At 39.7% G+C, this 15,524-nt stretch overlaps 2 protein-coding genes across 2 annotated transcripts in view; one reads left to right on the forward strand and one right to left on the reverse strand.

Annotated features, from left to right (window-relative positions):
- The first annotated feature begins 1,539 nt into the window (after positions 1 to 1,539).
- On the forward strand, positions 1,540 to 3,508 carry LOC127542704 (heat shock transcription factor, Y-linked-like). The gene is made up of 2 exons (XM_051968469.1): positions 1,540 to 2,164; positions 2,670 to 3,508. Exons 1-2 carry the CDS (start codon positions 1,592 to 1,594, stop codon positions 3,438 to 3,440), a joined length of 1,344 nt encoding a protein of 447 aa, XP_051824429.1. The 5' UTR covers positions 1,540 to 1,591; the 3' UTR covers positions 3,441 to 3,508.
- A 3,295-nt stretch (positions 3,509 to 6,803) lies between these two features.
- Positions 6,804 to 15,524, reverse strand: part of LOC127542693 (RNA-binding protein 10-like) — a 37,024-nt gene continuing 28,303 nt past the window's right edge. Inside the window, exons 12-23 of the mRNA XM_051968446.1 lie at positions 9,559 to 9,745; positions 9,332 to 9,474; positions 9,117 to 9,240; positions 8,861 to 8,952; positions 8,603 to 8,767; positions 8,167 to 8,316; positions 7,995 to 8,060; positions 7,730 to 7,915; positions 7,558 to 7,632; positions 7,360 to 7,463; positions 7,136 to 7,265; positions 6,804 to 7,013 (exon numbers count right to left, since the gene is read on the reverse strand). Coding sequence (XP_051824406.1) covers positions 6,888 to 7,013; positions 7,136 to 7,265; positions 7,360 to 7,463; positions 7,558 to 7,632; positions 7,730 to 7,915; positions 7,995 to 8,060; positions 8,167 to 8,316; positions 8,603 to 8,767; positions 8,861 to 8,952; positions 9,117 to 9,240; positions 9,332 to 9,474; positions 9,559 to 9,745 — 1,548 coding nt within the window. The 3' untranslated portion in view covers positions 6,804 to 6,887. The remainder of the gene's footprint in view (positions 7,014 to 7,135; positions 7,266 to 7,359; positions 7,464 to 7,557; positions 7,633 to 7,729; positions 7,916 to 7,994; positions 8,061 to 8,166; positions 8,317 to 8,602; positions 8,768 to 8,860; positions 8,953 to 9,116; positions 9,241 to 9,331; positions 9,475 to 9,558; positions 9,746 to 15,524) is intronic.

The following is a 15,524-nucleotide window of genomic DNA, read 5'->3' on the forward strand; positions in this document are numbered from 1 at the left end:
TCATTACATAAAGATAATCAGTTTTACTTTTTTTACTACATTCCATAGTATTTGTTATACTCTCATAATTTCTATTGTCTAGTGATATTAATTGGTTCTGTAATTGGTTCTCTAATCCCTTCATCCCTTAAAGTTAACTTCTTTAACTTTAACTTTCTTTTTTCTCTATTTAAAAAATTAAAATTAAAATCTGAAAAGGATGTATTTTAACATTTAGTATTTCTGCTTCTCTGAAAAATTACGTTTTTATGCCCTATTATTGTTATATTGGTAAACTCTTGTAAAAATAGTATGTAGTAGTGAAAAAAAATGTTTTATTCCTATTTCTTACCAATTATGTCATATCTAAAATTCATTCTTACTGATTTTTCAGATTATATTTGACCAATTTCTCCAAATTATCAAATTTCTCTCATCCTTAACTCTTCTACCACCTTCCTACATCTGATTCTACATATTCTTCTAAAAATCCCTCCTTTAAACTGTCCTATTTCTAAATTTAGAACTTTTATAAATTATAGACATATATTCTTCCCTCTTAAATCCACATATATTAATGAGAATAAGATACTACACAAGTCTTCCACTCACCTGTTTTCACTGTTTTTAGAGTCATCATACTTCCAATTTAGCTTCCTTATCCAAAAGTTTAATTTTTCAGAATTATTCTTTCATGTTCATCTCAATCCCAAGTAGTCTATACATAAACTTTCAAATTATTCAAGTATTGATAACATTCTTGATAACACAAATAACATGAATTTGATATTTTTGGGTCCCTTTATGATTAAGTCATCTCATTTCTCTTGTTATATTTTCTATCATGATCCAATCTTTTTGTCATAAATAGAAATGGCTTCTTAAATTTTATTTTCTAAGTATGAACACAGCTCCTCTCCATCCCTGTAATAGCTAACTAGTGGGTTCTTTTTTCTTTTCTTATTATAATCAAGTTATAATCAAGACTGCAGATAAAAGTGATACTACAGGCTTCAGGTTTTTCATGTTGATTTTCTCAGCACTATCTGGGGGCAATATGTCCCTGCACAATGATATCCAAACTACATACTCTCATGATAAAACCTCTTGTTCCCTCCATGGCTATAAACTGCTCTCTGCTTTAACCTGAAATCAAAATCCAGGACACCATCCTCTATTCCCAAGCAGCATTGAATTTCTTTTTTGCCTTTCATACTAAGAACATAATATTCTATTAGTGAGATTTTACCAGACTTTATTAAGAAAATTTTACATTTGAAATATTCTTTAAAAGAATAAATAAGATATTAGTAGAGGGATATTAGATTTCAACTTATCTCTTTTGAATCATTTACAAAATTTCTTTATATGTGTATTTTGTTTTGTATTTAAAATAAAACTTAAATGAAAATTTCTCATATGATAGTTTATTTGGACTGTTTATTGTTAGATCATTTGCTAGGAAACCAATCATCTTGTGATGTCATAGCTATGTAACTAGAGCACCATTATGTTGTTCTAGAACTGTTTTATCCAAGTTCACTGTTAGTGGCAGTTGAATCTACTTGATGCCAAGTGGCAGGTGGTTAAACATGAACACTGATTACTAATAATGGCTGAGAAAAGTAATCAGAAAAATATAGAAGGATTCGAAATGGCACTTTCTTTATCAGAAACTCAAGATCTCTCTCCTCAAGATGGAACTATTGGCTCAGAAATGTGCATTAGTTCGATATTTTCTTCATCTACTCCAGTATGTGAGCAGACATCAGCTGGTGATTCTGATTTGAGGTCTCTGATTGAAGAAAATGCTTTTCAGGCTTTAACTGAGAGACCTTTGATAAAAAGACCACGCTTCACATTGTGTGATGTAGGCTCAGTAGAAGATAATGATTTTCTCTCTCTCACTTTTCCAAAAAAGCTTTGGAAAATAGTAGAAAGTGAACAATTTAAGTCAATTTGGTGGGATAGTGATGGGACTTGTGTAGTGATTGATGAAGAACTCTTTAAAAAAGAAGTTTTAGAAAGAAAGGGCCCTTTCAGAATATTTGAAACAGATTGTATGAAAAGCTTCATTCGACAGCTTAATCTTTATGGCTTTAGTAAAATGAGACAGGATTTTCAAAGATCTGCTTCTCTTGCTGATTTTTTAGCAGAAGAAAAAGAAGTATCTGTTTTAAGCAAGGTAAATAAAAATAATTTTAATTCTCTATAATTGTAAATGTAAAGATTTATACAATTAAGTAATTTTTCTAGTAAGATTTTTATTATGCTCATTTTAGAAGTTCTCTTTATTGTTAAGTATAATTAATAATTGTAACTACCTGTCATTTCAATATCCTTAAATTTTGTTTTAGAATTAGGTGCTTTTATATAACAACATATTAATCAGAAAATTAGGTATAGTTAAAAACATAATAAAAGTTTTGTATCCTATATATTAATTGTATCTTTAATAACTCAATGATTTGTCAATTTTTGTCATTTTATCTATTCATATAAACATGTAGTAGTAATTCTTTAGTTTCTTTCAGAGTGAATGTAATCTTAATTTGAATTTTTTTTAATTGTCCTTAAACTCTAAAGATAATTTTATTTACAAAAAAGACTAGTGATATTTTTTGCTATAAGCTAAGTCACTATATGATTTGTAAATGTGGAAATAACTTTTTTTTTTTCTTTCTTTTTAGTTACAGTTCTACCATAATCCTAATTTTAAAAGAGGCTACCCTCACCTTCTCGTAAGGATGAAGAGAAGAGTGGGCATTAAAAATGCATCTCCAGTTCCTTTCTCATTAGACCAAGATTTCAGTAAGAGTTGCCTTAAAGTAGGGGGTAATTTAGATAGTCAGAAATCTGACTTAGTTGCTGAGTCTAGTGGGAAGAATGTATTTTCTACATCTACAAATTCAAATGTGCAAAAATCTATGCTGAGGAAGCTTGCCACTACTAAGAAACTTACTAGTACAACTACCCGAATCAGAAGTGGTTTTTCTACCCCACCAGCAGCTTCTGTGAGACCATCAGAACATATTGTTGCAGATCAAAATGCTAGGCTTAACCAGTTGACTCCTTTTCATCTACCCCAACATAGCACCCATACTCAAGTGAATACTCATGATATAGATTCCACTACAACTACATCTGCCACTTCTCTCTATAGGGTTATACCTCCTGTTCAGAACAGTCCTTTTGGGCCTATGATGGGACTTCCTACTTTTCCAGCAATGTATCCTGATTTGCCAGCTATGCAGGCTCATTTAGCTAGTCTGCTGCCATTTTGTAACCCATGGTTCTCAATGCCTATGATAGCTGCTGCCTCAGCTATTTCAATGTCTAGATCTTCCCATCACCGGACCCCTTCTTATCACCATTGCCCTAATTGTAATTGTTCTTCAAGCAATGTTCCATCTACCAAAGGGGCTCCTAAGGGTAACGAATATGCAGGATACCAAAGATAAATCTTTTTTCAAAAAAAATTGCTGATTGCTGAAAAAAATTATGTAATCCTGCAAGTATTTTATGACGAATAAAGTTAATTGTTCGTTTTGGTTTTTTTTTTTCTTTCTAGTTGCATCCTACATTACTTAATTATGTTGATCTAAGATTAATTTTGCAAAAGGAGGTTTAAAACTAAGATTGTTTATATAATTTGATCGTAATTGTTAAAGAAATATTCCATCTATCAAAGGGGCTCCTAAGAGTAACAAATATGCAGGATACCAAAGATAAATCTTAAACAAAAAACGCTGATTGCTAAAAAAAAATTATGTAATATCCTGCAAGTATTTTATGACAAATAAAGTTAATTGTTTCGGGTTTTCTTTCTAGGAGTATTCTAATTATATTGATCTAAGATTAATTAGCAAAGAAAAGGCTTAACACTAAGACTGTTATATAACTTGAAATTTCAATTTCAATTTTTTTCAAATTCAATTTTTCAAAAGCAAGTAAATTCTTACCCATAAATTCCTGAAATATGATTGCTATTTACAAATTAAAGGAAAATATTTTTGAAATGTTATAATACTGGATGTTTTTGTTTTAAATAAGCAGACATTACTCGTTTTTCAAAAGGCTTTTTCACACCTAAAAAAGATTTCAATTCAACTGGAAGACAAAAATTGATGAATTTTTTGAATTTGGGAGATAGTTGCCAATAAGGTGACATTAAATCAGGCACTATTATGTGAAAGGAAACAAGCAAATCAGACTAAAAGGTCCAGTGTTAAGGTTAATGAACTTTTAGGTTGATATGTGTATAAATTTTTGTGAATACTCAACTTCAAATCCTCCTTAAAGCTTATTTTTCTAATAAGCTAATAAGTCAAGCCTAAGTTGTTGAGAACCACCCATGAGAAACCACCTCAGACACTGCATAACTTGCGCTTCATAAGTCTCTTTCACATTCACATCTCAAATATATCCTAACCAAGCTTAGGAAATAGAGGGAACAAAAATGTCATCTTAAAAACATTTTTTAAAGGGAATTCATATTTTTCTGTTATTAGTACTTAACTGCCACTCTTATTGATAATAAACCTAAATAGAAAGGGGTTGATTTAAACGAGTTGAGCCAGAAACAAAACCTGATTATCCTAACAAACTTTATTATATAATGAAAGGAATATCAAAGGTGACCCATCAGACTTATGTCTCATGTTGACTCTTTGCTAATCAGGTTGTTGCAACAAAAAAGCAGATGTGTATATGTGGTGTTGCAACAAAAAAGCAGATGTGTATATGTGGTATCAGCAGTTTTCCCTGTTCATAAAAGTTTTGTCTTCTACCATTATATTTTTTGGTTTCTATGGATTCTATAGCAAAAAAAAAATCTCTAAAGGTGATAAGAAGGTTCAAGTTTTCATTTTTGAAAGAGCACACAAAATGAGGAAAATTTTAAAGTTTAAAGAAAACTAAAGGCAGGCAAAAAGTCAATAACCAGTAAAACCATGAAAAACAGGGATCAATTTGTTGAAATAAATGAAAAAAATTATTTATTATATTTATTAAATACCCCTTTATTATATGCCATGTACTAGCAATGTATTGGCATTGGAAATATATTGGCACAAAATATATGAAACATTGTCAAACTTACATTCTATCAGAGATGTGGGAATCAATAGGAATATAACAATGGGAATATAACAAATACATAAAAGTAAAATAAGATTCTGGACAATTTCCATACATTTCCCTATCTTATCCACAATTTTGAGGCTTTTTGTCTAGCAGCCAGTTACAAAACAATACTACCAAATACATAAAAAATAGAAATATAACCAGTTGGTGGCCACTGTGGGGCAGAATTTGGCCATTTATTCATTTACTAACTCTTTAGAATCAGCTAACTTTTAAAAATACTGTTTTGAGGTCTACAAAGGTTTAAGATTTATATCATTTAATTTTCATAACTTTTAAATACCTCTTTGTAAAAGTAATTGATTAGCCACATCAACATGACTGTAAAAATGAGATAAATCTTAAATCTTTGCAGGAGGAGACAATTTCTAATTCTGTAATAGCAGGATGAAAATTAGTATAAGTTGCCAGAGATCAACTTCTAATCTTAACTGTGTGCTAATCAATGAGAATCTTTAAAGATCCATTCTGCATTGTGATGTTCCCTCTATTTCAATATATCACTGTAGCTTGCATAAACAAAGAGAAATTTTAAAAGGGAAGCTGCAGATATAAATTTTCTGAAAAAATACTTAACTATAAGGGTTGTTCAAAGAACAAAGTAAATTATTGATTTTTATTTTAACAAATTTTTCTATAAATATTTCATACATAATCTTGGGGTAGAAATGGGAACTATAATTGTGTTTCTAACTCTAACCCTAATCTTTATACTTTTTGTATACCAGGTTCCTCATACCATTTTTTTCCCTTTTCTCCCCTTACTCAAATTTCTAAAGTTCATTCCTAACTTTTTAGTGTACTGGCCTGTATGTTGCCTGGTCTGAATTTTTAAGGAATATAAGTTGGAATTCTAATTAGAGAAATAGAAGGGTTATCAAGCCCTGCTTTGAACTTTCTTGATTTTTCCAAATATCAGCTAAATATGTAAAAGTCATATAGGGTAATAATTGGTAACAGTATGGTTCTTAATAAGTCAGGGAAAAATATGGCTTATGAGAAAATATTCTGCAAGCTCTAAGCAATGAAAATACAACAACAAGAATCTCTGTTGGCAGAAGAGTCGGCAGTGGTCTCAGGGGCAAAAAAAGACATAAGAAAAAAATGGAGCAAAACGGGCAAATTAGAAATAAAGCCACATATATGGACACAAGGTTTCACATTAAGAGAATATCTAGAGGGGACCACTGACATTGGTTTAAGTGAAAGTTTCAGAAAATAAATACAAGGCAATCTGAAATCGAGGCAGCTATCTGATATGATCACCTTGCAGCACAGCTTTGTGAAACTTTTCCACATTACAATCTTTTCCAATGAATGGTATGATGGTAACACCTAATCCTAAATGAAATATCTCAGTGCAATACACTTAAGAAATAAAGCCAAGAAGCTTTCAGAACGCAATCATTGATTGCATTTTCAGAACTCTATCCATTTGGTACTTTTGTTAGATCTTTAAATGATACTAGATCTCAGGCCTTCTTCTGATTCAACCAATCCTAGGAGCCCAGAGATCATTCATAACTTTTGTGGTTTTATTAGAAAATTAAAAGGACACACAGGGAAAATGGGAGGTCATAATTTTCCAACAAAAGATGCAAACTAATGGTAGCCTCCTTTCATGTAAACTGTGTGTAGAGAGGGTGTGTGTTTGAACAAAGGAAGAGTCCAAAAAATCCTTTGTGATTTTCCACCATTTACTCCCCAAACCAAGATGATTGTCCCAAAAGAGAACAAGGGGGTGGGGAGGTGCCAGGTGGGGCTCACTCAGCCTCACTGAAGCGGGTCAGCATGGTCTTGTGCAGAGTTCCCTTGTATGACTCAGATGAAGTGATGCTGTAAGAGCTGCCCCGAGAGCCAAGGCCAGAGCCCCTAACCCTTGTCTGGGCCTGAGGATACAGAAGAAAAAAAAATAGTAAGAATAATTCCCCAAAACAAGTTCAATGCAGCTAATTACTAATAAGAATAGATAGGAGCCCAAGAAGCAAAAAAAACAAGATAAAGGTCTCACCTCAATGGGGGTGATGATGCCCTGTTTCTTACGGCCTAATCCACTACCTTCTTTCCATCCCATGGCTTGCAGCATGCGACTACCAATACTGTTGCTACTCAGCCCATCTTGAGCTGATTGTTCAAGGCCCCTACAACATGAAATGGAAAGAAAAAAAAAAAAAAGTGAGTTCCTGAACTTGAATTCACCTTATCCAAGCCCTCAATGCCAAATTCAGAACTCACAAAGAAGTGGCAACCATGGTTCCAAATTTCTTCTTTTTGGGTTCTGGAGGCTCAGGAATGCCATACTTTTCACGACGTTCTGCTGCTCGGTCCCGATATTTCATCTTTTGATAGAAGAGAAAAAGTTATCAGAGAACATGAGAACAAAGAGAGGAAATAAACATTAAAAAATATATATTATGACAGAAATAGTCTGACCTCCATATCATTCTTCTCCAGTGCCTCTAGTTCATTTTCAGACAGGTGGGCACGCCGATGAATCTCTAAGTTTTGCTAAGGGAAGAGAAATATGATAGTATGAGGTTCATAATACAGATTTCCCCTCAAATCTAGCTACCCCCATTTATCTTAGATTCCTCATCTTCTATACCTTGTGTAATCCAGAAAGTTGCTGGTGGCGAATCAGAGCCTCCTTACTAGGGAATTGGCGTCGGCAAAGAAGGCAAGCTAGCTTCTGCCAGTCTGTGAGCCTCTCCTCCCTTTCAGTACTCCTCTCAATCTCCTCCTCACTGTCGCTTTCTCCACTATATGCAGCCACTAGTCCCCGGGGTGGACTCTATAGATTATGAGTAACATCAATAACTGAGCATCAAGAAAGAAAATTTTCTTTGAGCCCTAAAAATTCATGAACTCACCAGGCGCTCATCACTGGTAAGTTTTGGGAGCTCCACAGTGGCATGCTGTCTCTCAGCAAGTGTACCCTAAATAAATAAGGGAGACGGTTTATTCTTGGGCAAAAATAAAATAAAAAGGAAGAATAATCGCAATAACAAGAAAGTTAAACAAAGAATAGATAGCTAAAAGTACCTTCTTCTCAAGGATAGCATAACCAGCATCAGCAGTAGCGGATTCACGCCGCTCATCCTCCCGTAGGGCACTCACAGGCTGGAAGCTATTTTTGAAGTTTTCCTTCTGCTTGTTGAGGCTGCGGGCCCAGCGTTCCATATCCTTTGCAATCTGAAAGGATTACGGAGTTAGAGGGATGATAAGTTGTTAAAACATAGAAACTGTATGGCTCCAATGATTTAGACCGGAATACCTATTTGATTATTAATGGTTCTCTAGTCATTATATCATACTGCCTCTCACAGATACTTTCAACTATTAGAAATATCCATCCAATCAATGTACATTCATTTATTCATTAGTTCTTCTGATGATTCATTCCTGTTTTCATTTTTTTTCATTCATTTACACAGAGTAATGTAAATCTATTCTCAAAATGTTAAACGAGAGAATTCACCTGTTGTGCTGTCTTGGTCTTGTGCTTCTCCTTCTTCTCCTTAGTTTCTTTCAAACTGATCCCTGTATCTTTGTGCCCATCAGCTACTTGCTCTAGAGCAGGTACATAGGTGCGCCTTTCTCCATCCCAGTATAGATAATGCTGAGATTGAGCATTATAATAATACTAGATATGGAAAAAAAAATCTGAATTCAAACTAAGTTTCCTAGCTAAAACAATGTAACAAGATAAAGTATTAGGGTTAAGCTAAGTCCCCACCTGAGAGTTGGCATCATAGTAGAGTCCAGTCTGAGGATCATAATAGTAGCCTGAAGTCTCATCATATTGGTAGGTAGAAACATCAGGGACAGCTAAAGAAAAAGAAGGAAAAGTAAAAGTTCCAAGATCCTTTTCCCAATAGAACCTAAGATCTTAAATGCTTAAGTGAAGATATAAGGAATAATAATATACTCTAGGTAATAAAATGCTTGATAAATAGTTGTTTAAATAAACTACACTCCCACATGAAACTCACGGTATTGGCCATAGGAATCCTGAACAGAGGGACTGGCAGTAGCTGATGATGCAGAATTAATTGGAGCTGAGCTCAGAAGCTCTGCCTTCAAAATAGCAGGAGACACAATTGTGTATGACTGGGCCTAGAGATTGAAAGATAAGGAAAGCACTGTGTACTTTTATTCCTTCAAAAGAAAGGCCTCTAGAGATCACCTTCCCTTGATACCATCTCACCTGGCTAATGTTTACTGTATTCTGGGTACTGCCAACCTCAGTACCTGACTGCTGATAGACAGTAGGTTGGACATGGTGGAAAGAGTGTATGAGTGGCATGGAATCTACACCAGTTATGCCAGGCTCCAGGGAAGTCTCAGAGCCTAAAGAATAAGATCACATGAGTTAGCATTAAGAATATACTCCTGCCCTTGGCCCAAAAGCCTAGTTTTACAAGAACTACTCACCCATTCCTGTCAGGTCCCCTTTGCTGGCAGCCATACCTACAGTCTTGGCACTTTTAATATAGCTGCTATGGCCATACAAAGTGGCTTCACTTCTTGGTCCACAATAGCTTTCATCATGCTGATAGTAGCTATAGTCGGCTACTGGCTCCTCTGAAGTCATCCAGTTTCCCTCTCCACCGTGGGATGTCTGTAAAATTGTTGGGAAAAAAAATCAACATGGAAATATGACTATATACTTGAAAAGAGATCTCTTTCTATACCTGATATAATATAGGAATTTGTTGACAAGAGGAAAAAAAAATTAAACTCAAAACTTTTTAAAATGTTAATATTTTAAAAAGCTTTAAAAAATTTTGAGACTAAGAAAATGAACCAGTATTTTCAGATCTAATATCTCTATTAGCTTTAATAAATAATCAGGTCAAATAATGAACAAAATTCATCATACTGTTTAGACAATACTAACAAAAGAAATGATAAGAAAAATTCTATTCAAAATATGTCATACTTTGCAATGAAATCTAAGCAAGCTAGAAACTTCAGTAACTAAGCTGTGTCCCTCCTCCTAAGATTAACCGACTGCATGTAGGCTTGAAATCATAAGAAAACATAAGGTCCTGTCACAATTACTGGGACATTATGAACTTTCAATAAGATTGAGTCCCTAGAAACTAAAAACATGTTTCAAAATTAGATTATAAAAATCAGAACTCCAGGATGGTTACAGAACATTGTCTTTCATAGTAACAAATGATTTAAAGAGATAAGCAACATGAATTCTTTCAATAAACAGTCTGTTAAATTATAAGAAACTCTATTTTCTTATGTTCAATCACCACTAGCCCATTTATGTTGTGTTGTGTAGCCACAGTAATACTTCATGTAGAAATGAGAATATTGAGGCCAAACACAATTAAAACTAAATTAAGTGACAATTTAAACACAGAACTTTAAGCAAAGACCTAGCTCCAAAAACACATAATATATGTAATATTATTTAAAAGCACCCTGACAACTTCAGATAAATTATGACTATGGAAAGAATTGATATTATAAATTTGAATTTAACAAACCGTCAAAAATAGATTTCACATTAAAATTTTTGTTAGTAGATGTTTGTAAGGCTTATAATCTTTATGCGTCCTGCAAGGTTAAAGTGACTTGGCCAATAGTAACACAGCTGGTGTCTGAGTCATTGACATAACAGAATCTACCACAATGCCATCCATCTGCCCCATATCATGCCACATAACTGCAATTTAGGTGCGACTTAACAACTACTCTCATGAATAGTTATCACACACTTTGGAAGACATTTACCATCTGGCTGCCACCTACTATAGAATGCAGCTGTCCCTGCTCTGCCATCTAGCTGCACCCCCCGGGCCATCTTCTTACCCACCGCTCTGCTATCCAGCTCCTTCCCTTTGCACGGCCCCCCACGGAGGCATCTTTCTGGGCCTCCTATGACATCGTCTCTGATGTGTAGCTGTCCCCCACTTAGGCCACCGGCTGCCCTCAGGGACCACCCATCTGCCCCCCACTGTGCCAGGGAGGTGCACCCAGTGTGTCGTGGCTGCGTCCAATCTTCCGTTTCTACAGCAACCAACACTATGACATCCAATTGCCGCCCTCTATGACATCACATCTGACATATGGCGGCCTCCCCAATACTTCTCTGCCCCCTCATGCCATCGAGTGACCACCAATGTACCATCTAACTGCCCCCCACCAGGCTCTCCCGTTTGTTTTCTTTGCCTGCCCCAACAGTGCCGTGTACAGGCCCCCACAAGGCCCTCTCACAGCACCCCCAAATATTAATCTAGATTCCATCTTTGTGCCAGTTAATGGCCCCCACAGTGTCTATTAGCTATCCCACCCTGTGCCATCTAGCTGCACCCCCCGGGCCATCTTCTTACCCACCGCTCTGCTAGCCAGCTCCTTCCCTTTGCACGGCCCCCCACGGTGGCATCTTTCTAGGCCTCCTATGACATCGGCTTTGATGTGTAGCTGCCCCCCACTTAGGCCACCCTCCTGCCCTCAGGAGCCACCTGCCTGCCCCGCACTGTGCCATGGAGGTGCTCGCAGTGTGTCATGGCTGCGTCTAATCTTCTGTTTCTACAGCAACCAACACTATGACATCCAACTGCCTCCCTCTGTGACATCACATCGGACATATGGCGGCCTCCCCGACATCTCCCTGACTGAACTGTAACAGGGATCTGCCCCTCAAGGCCCTGTCAAGCTGTTACTGTACCATATAACTTACCTGTTCCTTAGAGTAGTCCTTGCTGTGCCTTCTGATCACCACAGTATACCATCAAACAGCCCTCACTGTTCCATTTAGTTACCAGCATTGTGTTGGTCCCATTGTGACAAGTAAATGTCCCCATTGTACCAACTATTCTGATGTGTAGCTGTCCGCCACTCAGGCCATCGGCTGACCCCACAGTGCCATGGAGGTGCTTGCAGTGTGGGAGGCACATGTCCGTCGGTGCCCCCCTTATTGTGACATTTAGCTGCCAGCATTGTGCCAGCTACAAACTATCTGTGCCCAATAATCCATCTGTCTCTCCCCAATAAAACATCAGAATGTGCCCAATTTGCCAGCTGTCATTCACCAATATTCCATCTGTCTCTCCAATAATGATCTGGCTCCTCAATATACAATCTGTTTGTCCCTAAATTATCATCTGTCTGTCCCCAATATTCCATCTGTCTCCCTAATATAGCATCTAGCTGTAAAAATTGTGCCATCTAACTACTCCTGTGCCCCTGGGCCAGCGCCGCATGTGCCATCTAGGTGTGCCCAGTGTGTCGTGGCTGCGTCCAATCTTCCGTTTCTACAGCAACCAACACTATGACATCCAACTGCCGCCCTCTGTGACATCACATCGGACATATGGCCACCTCCCCGACATCTTCCTGACCCCTCATGCCATCGAGTAACCACCAATGTGCCATCTAACTGCCCCCCACTGGGCTCTCCCTTTTGTCTTCTCTGCCTGCCCCAACTGTGCCATGTACGGGCCCCCAAAGGGCCCTCTCACAGCACCCCAAACATTTATCTAGGTTCCAATCCTGTGCCATCTAGCTGCACCCCCCGGGTCATCTTCTTACCCACCGCTCTGCTATCCAGCTCCTTCCCTTTGCACGGCCCCCCACGGTGGCATCTTTCTGGGCCTCCTATGACATCAGCTATGATATGTAGCTGCTCCCCACTTAGGCCACCGGCTGCCCTCAGGGGCCACCCGCCTGTTCCCCACTCCCCCATACAGGTAGTGTGAGAGGCACATGCCCCATCGGTGTCCCCCTTACTGTGACATCTACCTGCCAACATTGTGCCAGCTGCAAACAGTCTCTCTCCAATAAACCATCAGAATGTGCCAAATGTGCCAACTGTCATTCACCTATATTCCATCTGTCTCCCCAATAATGACCTGTCTCCTCAATATACAATCTGTCCCTAAAATATCATCTGCCAATCCCCAATATTCCATCTGTCTGTCCCCAATAACTATCTGTCTCCCTAATATAGCATCTAGCTGTGCAAACTGTGCCATCTAACTACTCCTGTGCCACTGGGCCGGCGCCGCATGTGCCATCCAGGTGCGCCCAGTGTATTGTGGCTGCGTCCAATCTTCTGTTTCTACAGCAACCGACACTATGACATCCAACTGCCACCCTCTGTGACATCACATCAGACATATGGCGGCCTCCCCGACATCTCCCTGCCCCCTCATGCCATCGAGTGACCACCAATGTGCCATCTAACTGCCCCCCACTGGGCTCTCCCGTTTGTTTTCTTTGCCTGTCCGAACTGTGCCATGTACAGGCTCCCACAAGGCCCTCTCACAGCACCCCAAATATTTATCTAGGTAGCTTCCTTTTGCCATCTAGCTGCACCCCCCGGGGCCATCTTCTTACCCACCGCTCTGCTATCCTGCTCCTTCCCTTTGCATGCCCCCCCACAGTGGCATCTTTCTGGACGTTCTATGACATCGGCTTTGATGTGTAGGTGCCCCCCACTTAGGCCACCGCCTGCTCTCAGGGGCCACCCGCCTGCACCCTACTCTCCCATACAGGTGCTCAAAGTGTGGGAGACACATGCCCCGTCGGTACCCCCTTACTGTGACATCTACCTGCCAGCACTGTGCTAGCTGCAAACAGTCTATCCCCAATAAACCATCAGAATGTGCCCAATGTGCCATTTGTCAATCGTCAATATTCCATCTGTCTCCCCAATAACGATCTAGTTGACCCTAAAATATCATCTGTCTGTGCCCAATATTCCATCTCCTCAATATAGCATCTAGCTGTACAAACTGTGCCATATAACTGCTCCTGTGCCCCTGGGCCAGCTAAGCATGTGCCATCCAGGTGCGCCCAGTGTGTTGTGGCTGCATCCAATCTTCTGTTTCTACAGCAACCGACACTAAGACCAACTGCCGCCCTCTGTGACATCACATCGGACATATGGCGGCCTCCCCAACATCTCCCTGCCCCCTCATGCCATCGAGTGACCACCAATGTGCCATCTAACTGCCCCCCACTGGGCTCTCCCTTTTGTCTTCTCTGCCTGCCCCAACTGTGCCATGTACGGCCCCACAGGGCTCTCTCACAGCGCCCCAAACATTTGTCTAGGTGGCTGCCGTGTGCAATCTAGCTGCACCCCCCGGGGCCATCTTCTTACCCACCGCTCTGCTATCCTGCTCCTTCCCTTTGCACGGCCCCCCACGGTGGCATCTTTCTGGGCCTCCTATGACATTGTCTCTGATGTGTAGCTGCCCCGCATTTAGGAAATCGGCTGCCCTCAGGGGCCACCCGCCTGCCCCCTACTCCCCCATACAGGTACTCAAAGTGTGGGAGGCACATGCCCTGTCGGTGTCCCCCTTACTGTGACATCTACCTGCCAGCATTGTGCCAGCTGCAAACAGTCTCTCTCCAATAAACCATCAGAATGTGCCTAATGTGCCATCTATCAGTCACCAATATTCCATCTGTCTCCCCAATAACGATCTGTCTCCTCAATATACGATCTGTTTGTCCCTAAATTATCGTCTGTCTGTCCCCAATATTCCCTCTGTCTCCCTAATATAGCATCTAGCTGTACAAACTGTGCCATCTAACTACTCCTGTGCCCCTGGGCCGGCTTCGCATGTGCCATCCAGGTGCGCCCAGTGTGTTGTGGCTACGTCCAATCTTCTGTTTCTACAGCAACTGACACAATGACATCCAACGGCCGCCCTCTGTGACATCACATCCAACATATGGCATCCTCCCCGATGTCTCCCTGCCCCTTCATGCCTGGCCACCAATGTGCCATCTAACTGCCCCCCACTGGGCTCTTCCTTTTGTTTTCTATGCCTGCCCCAACTGTGCCTTTTACAGGCCCCCACAAGGCCCTCTCACAGCATCCCAAACATTTATCTGGGTTCCATCCCTGTGTCATCTAAATGCCCACACACGGTGTCTATTAGCTGTCCCCATTCTGCCATCAAGCTGCACTCCACGCAGCATCTTCTTACCCACCGCTCTGCTATCCAGCTCCTTCCCTTTGCACGGGCCCCGAGAGTGGCATCTTTCTAGGCCTCCTATAACATCTGCTCTGATGTGTAGCTGCCCCCCACTTAGGCCACCGGCTGCCCTCAGGGGCCACCCGCCTGCCCCCCACTGTGCCCTGTCGGTGCCCCCCTTACTGTGACATCTACCTGCCAGCTGCAAACAGTCTGTCCCCAACAAACCATCAGAATGTACCCAATGTGGCATCTGTCAATCACCAATATTCCATCATTTCCCCAAGAATGATCTGTCTCCTCAATATACAATCTGGTTGACCCTAAAATATCATCTGTCTGTTCCCAATATTCCCTCTGTCTCTGCAATATAGCATCTAGCTGTACAAACTGTGCCATCTAACTACTCCTGTGCCCCTGGGCCGGCTCCTCATGTGCCATCCAGGTGCG

The sequence above is a fragment of the Antechinus flavipes genome, chromosome X (assembly GCF_016432865.1).
Source record: "Antechinus flavipes isolate AdamAnt ecotype Samford, QLD, Australia chromosome X, AdamAnt_v2, whole genome shotgun sequence".
Lineage (NCBI taxonomy): Eukaryota > Metazoa > Chordata > Mammalia > Dasyuromorphia > Dasyuridae > Antechinus > Antechinus flavipes.

Coding starts and splice junctions, on each gene's coding strand:
- LOC127542704 (XM_051968469.1), top strand. CDS start 1,592: ATGGCTGAGAAAAGTAATCAGAAAAATATAGAAGGATTCGAAATGGCA. Junction 2,165..2,669: donor AAGTATCTGTTTTAAGCAAG/GTAAATAAAAAT, acceptor CTTTCTTTTTAG/TTACAGTTCTACCATAATCC.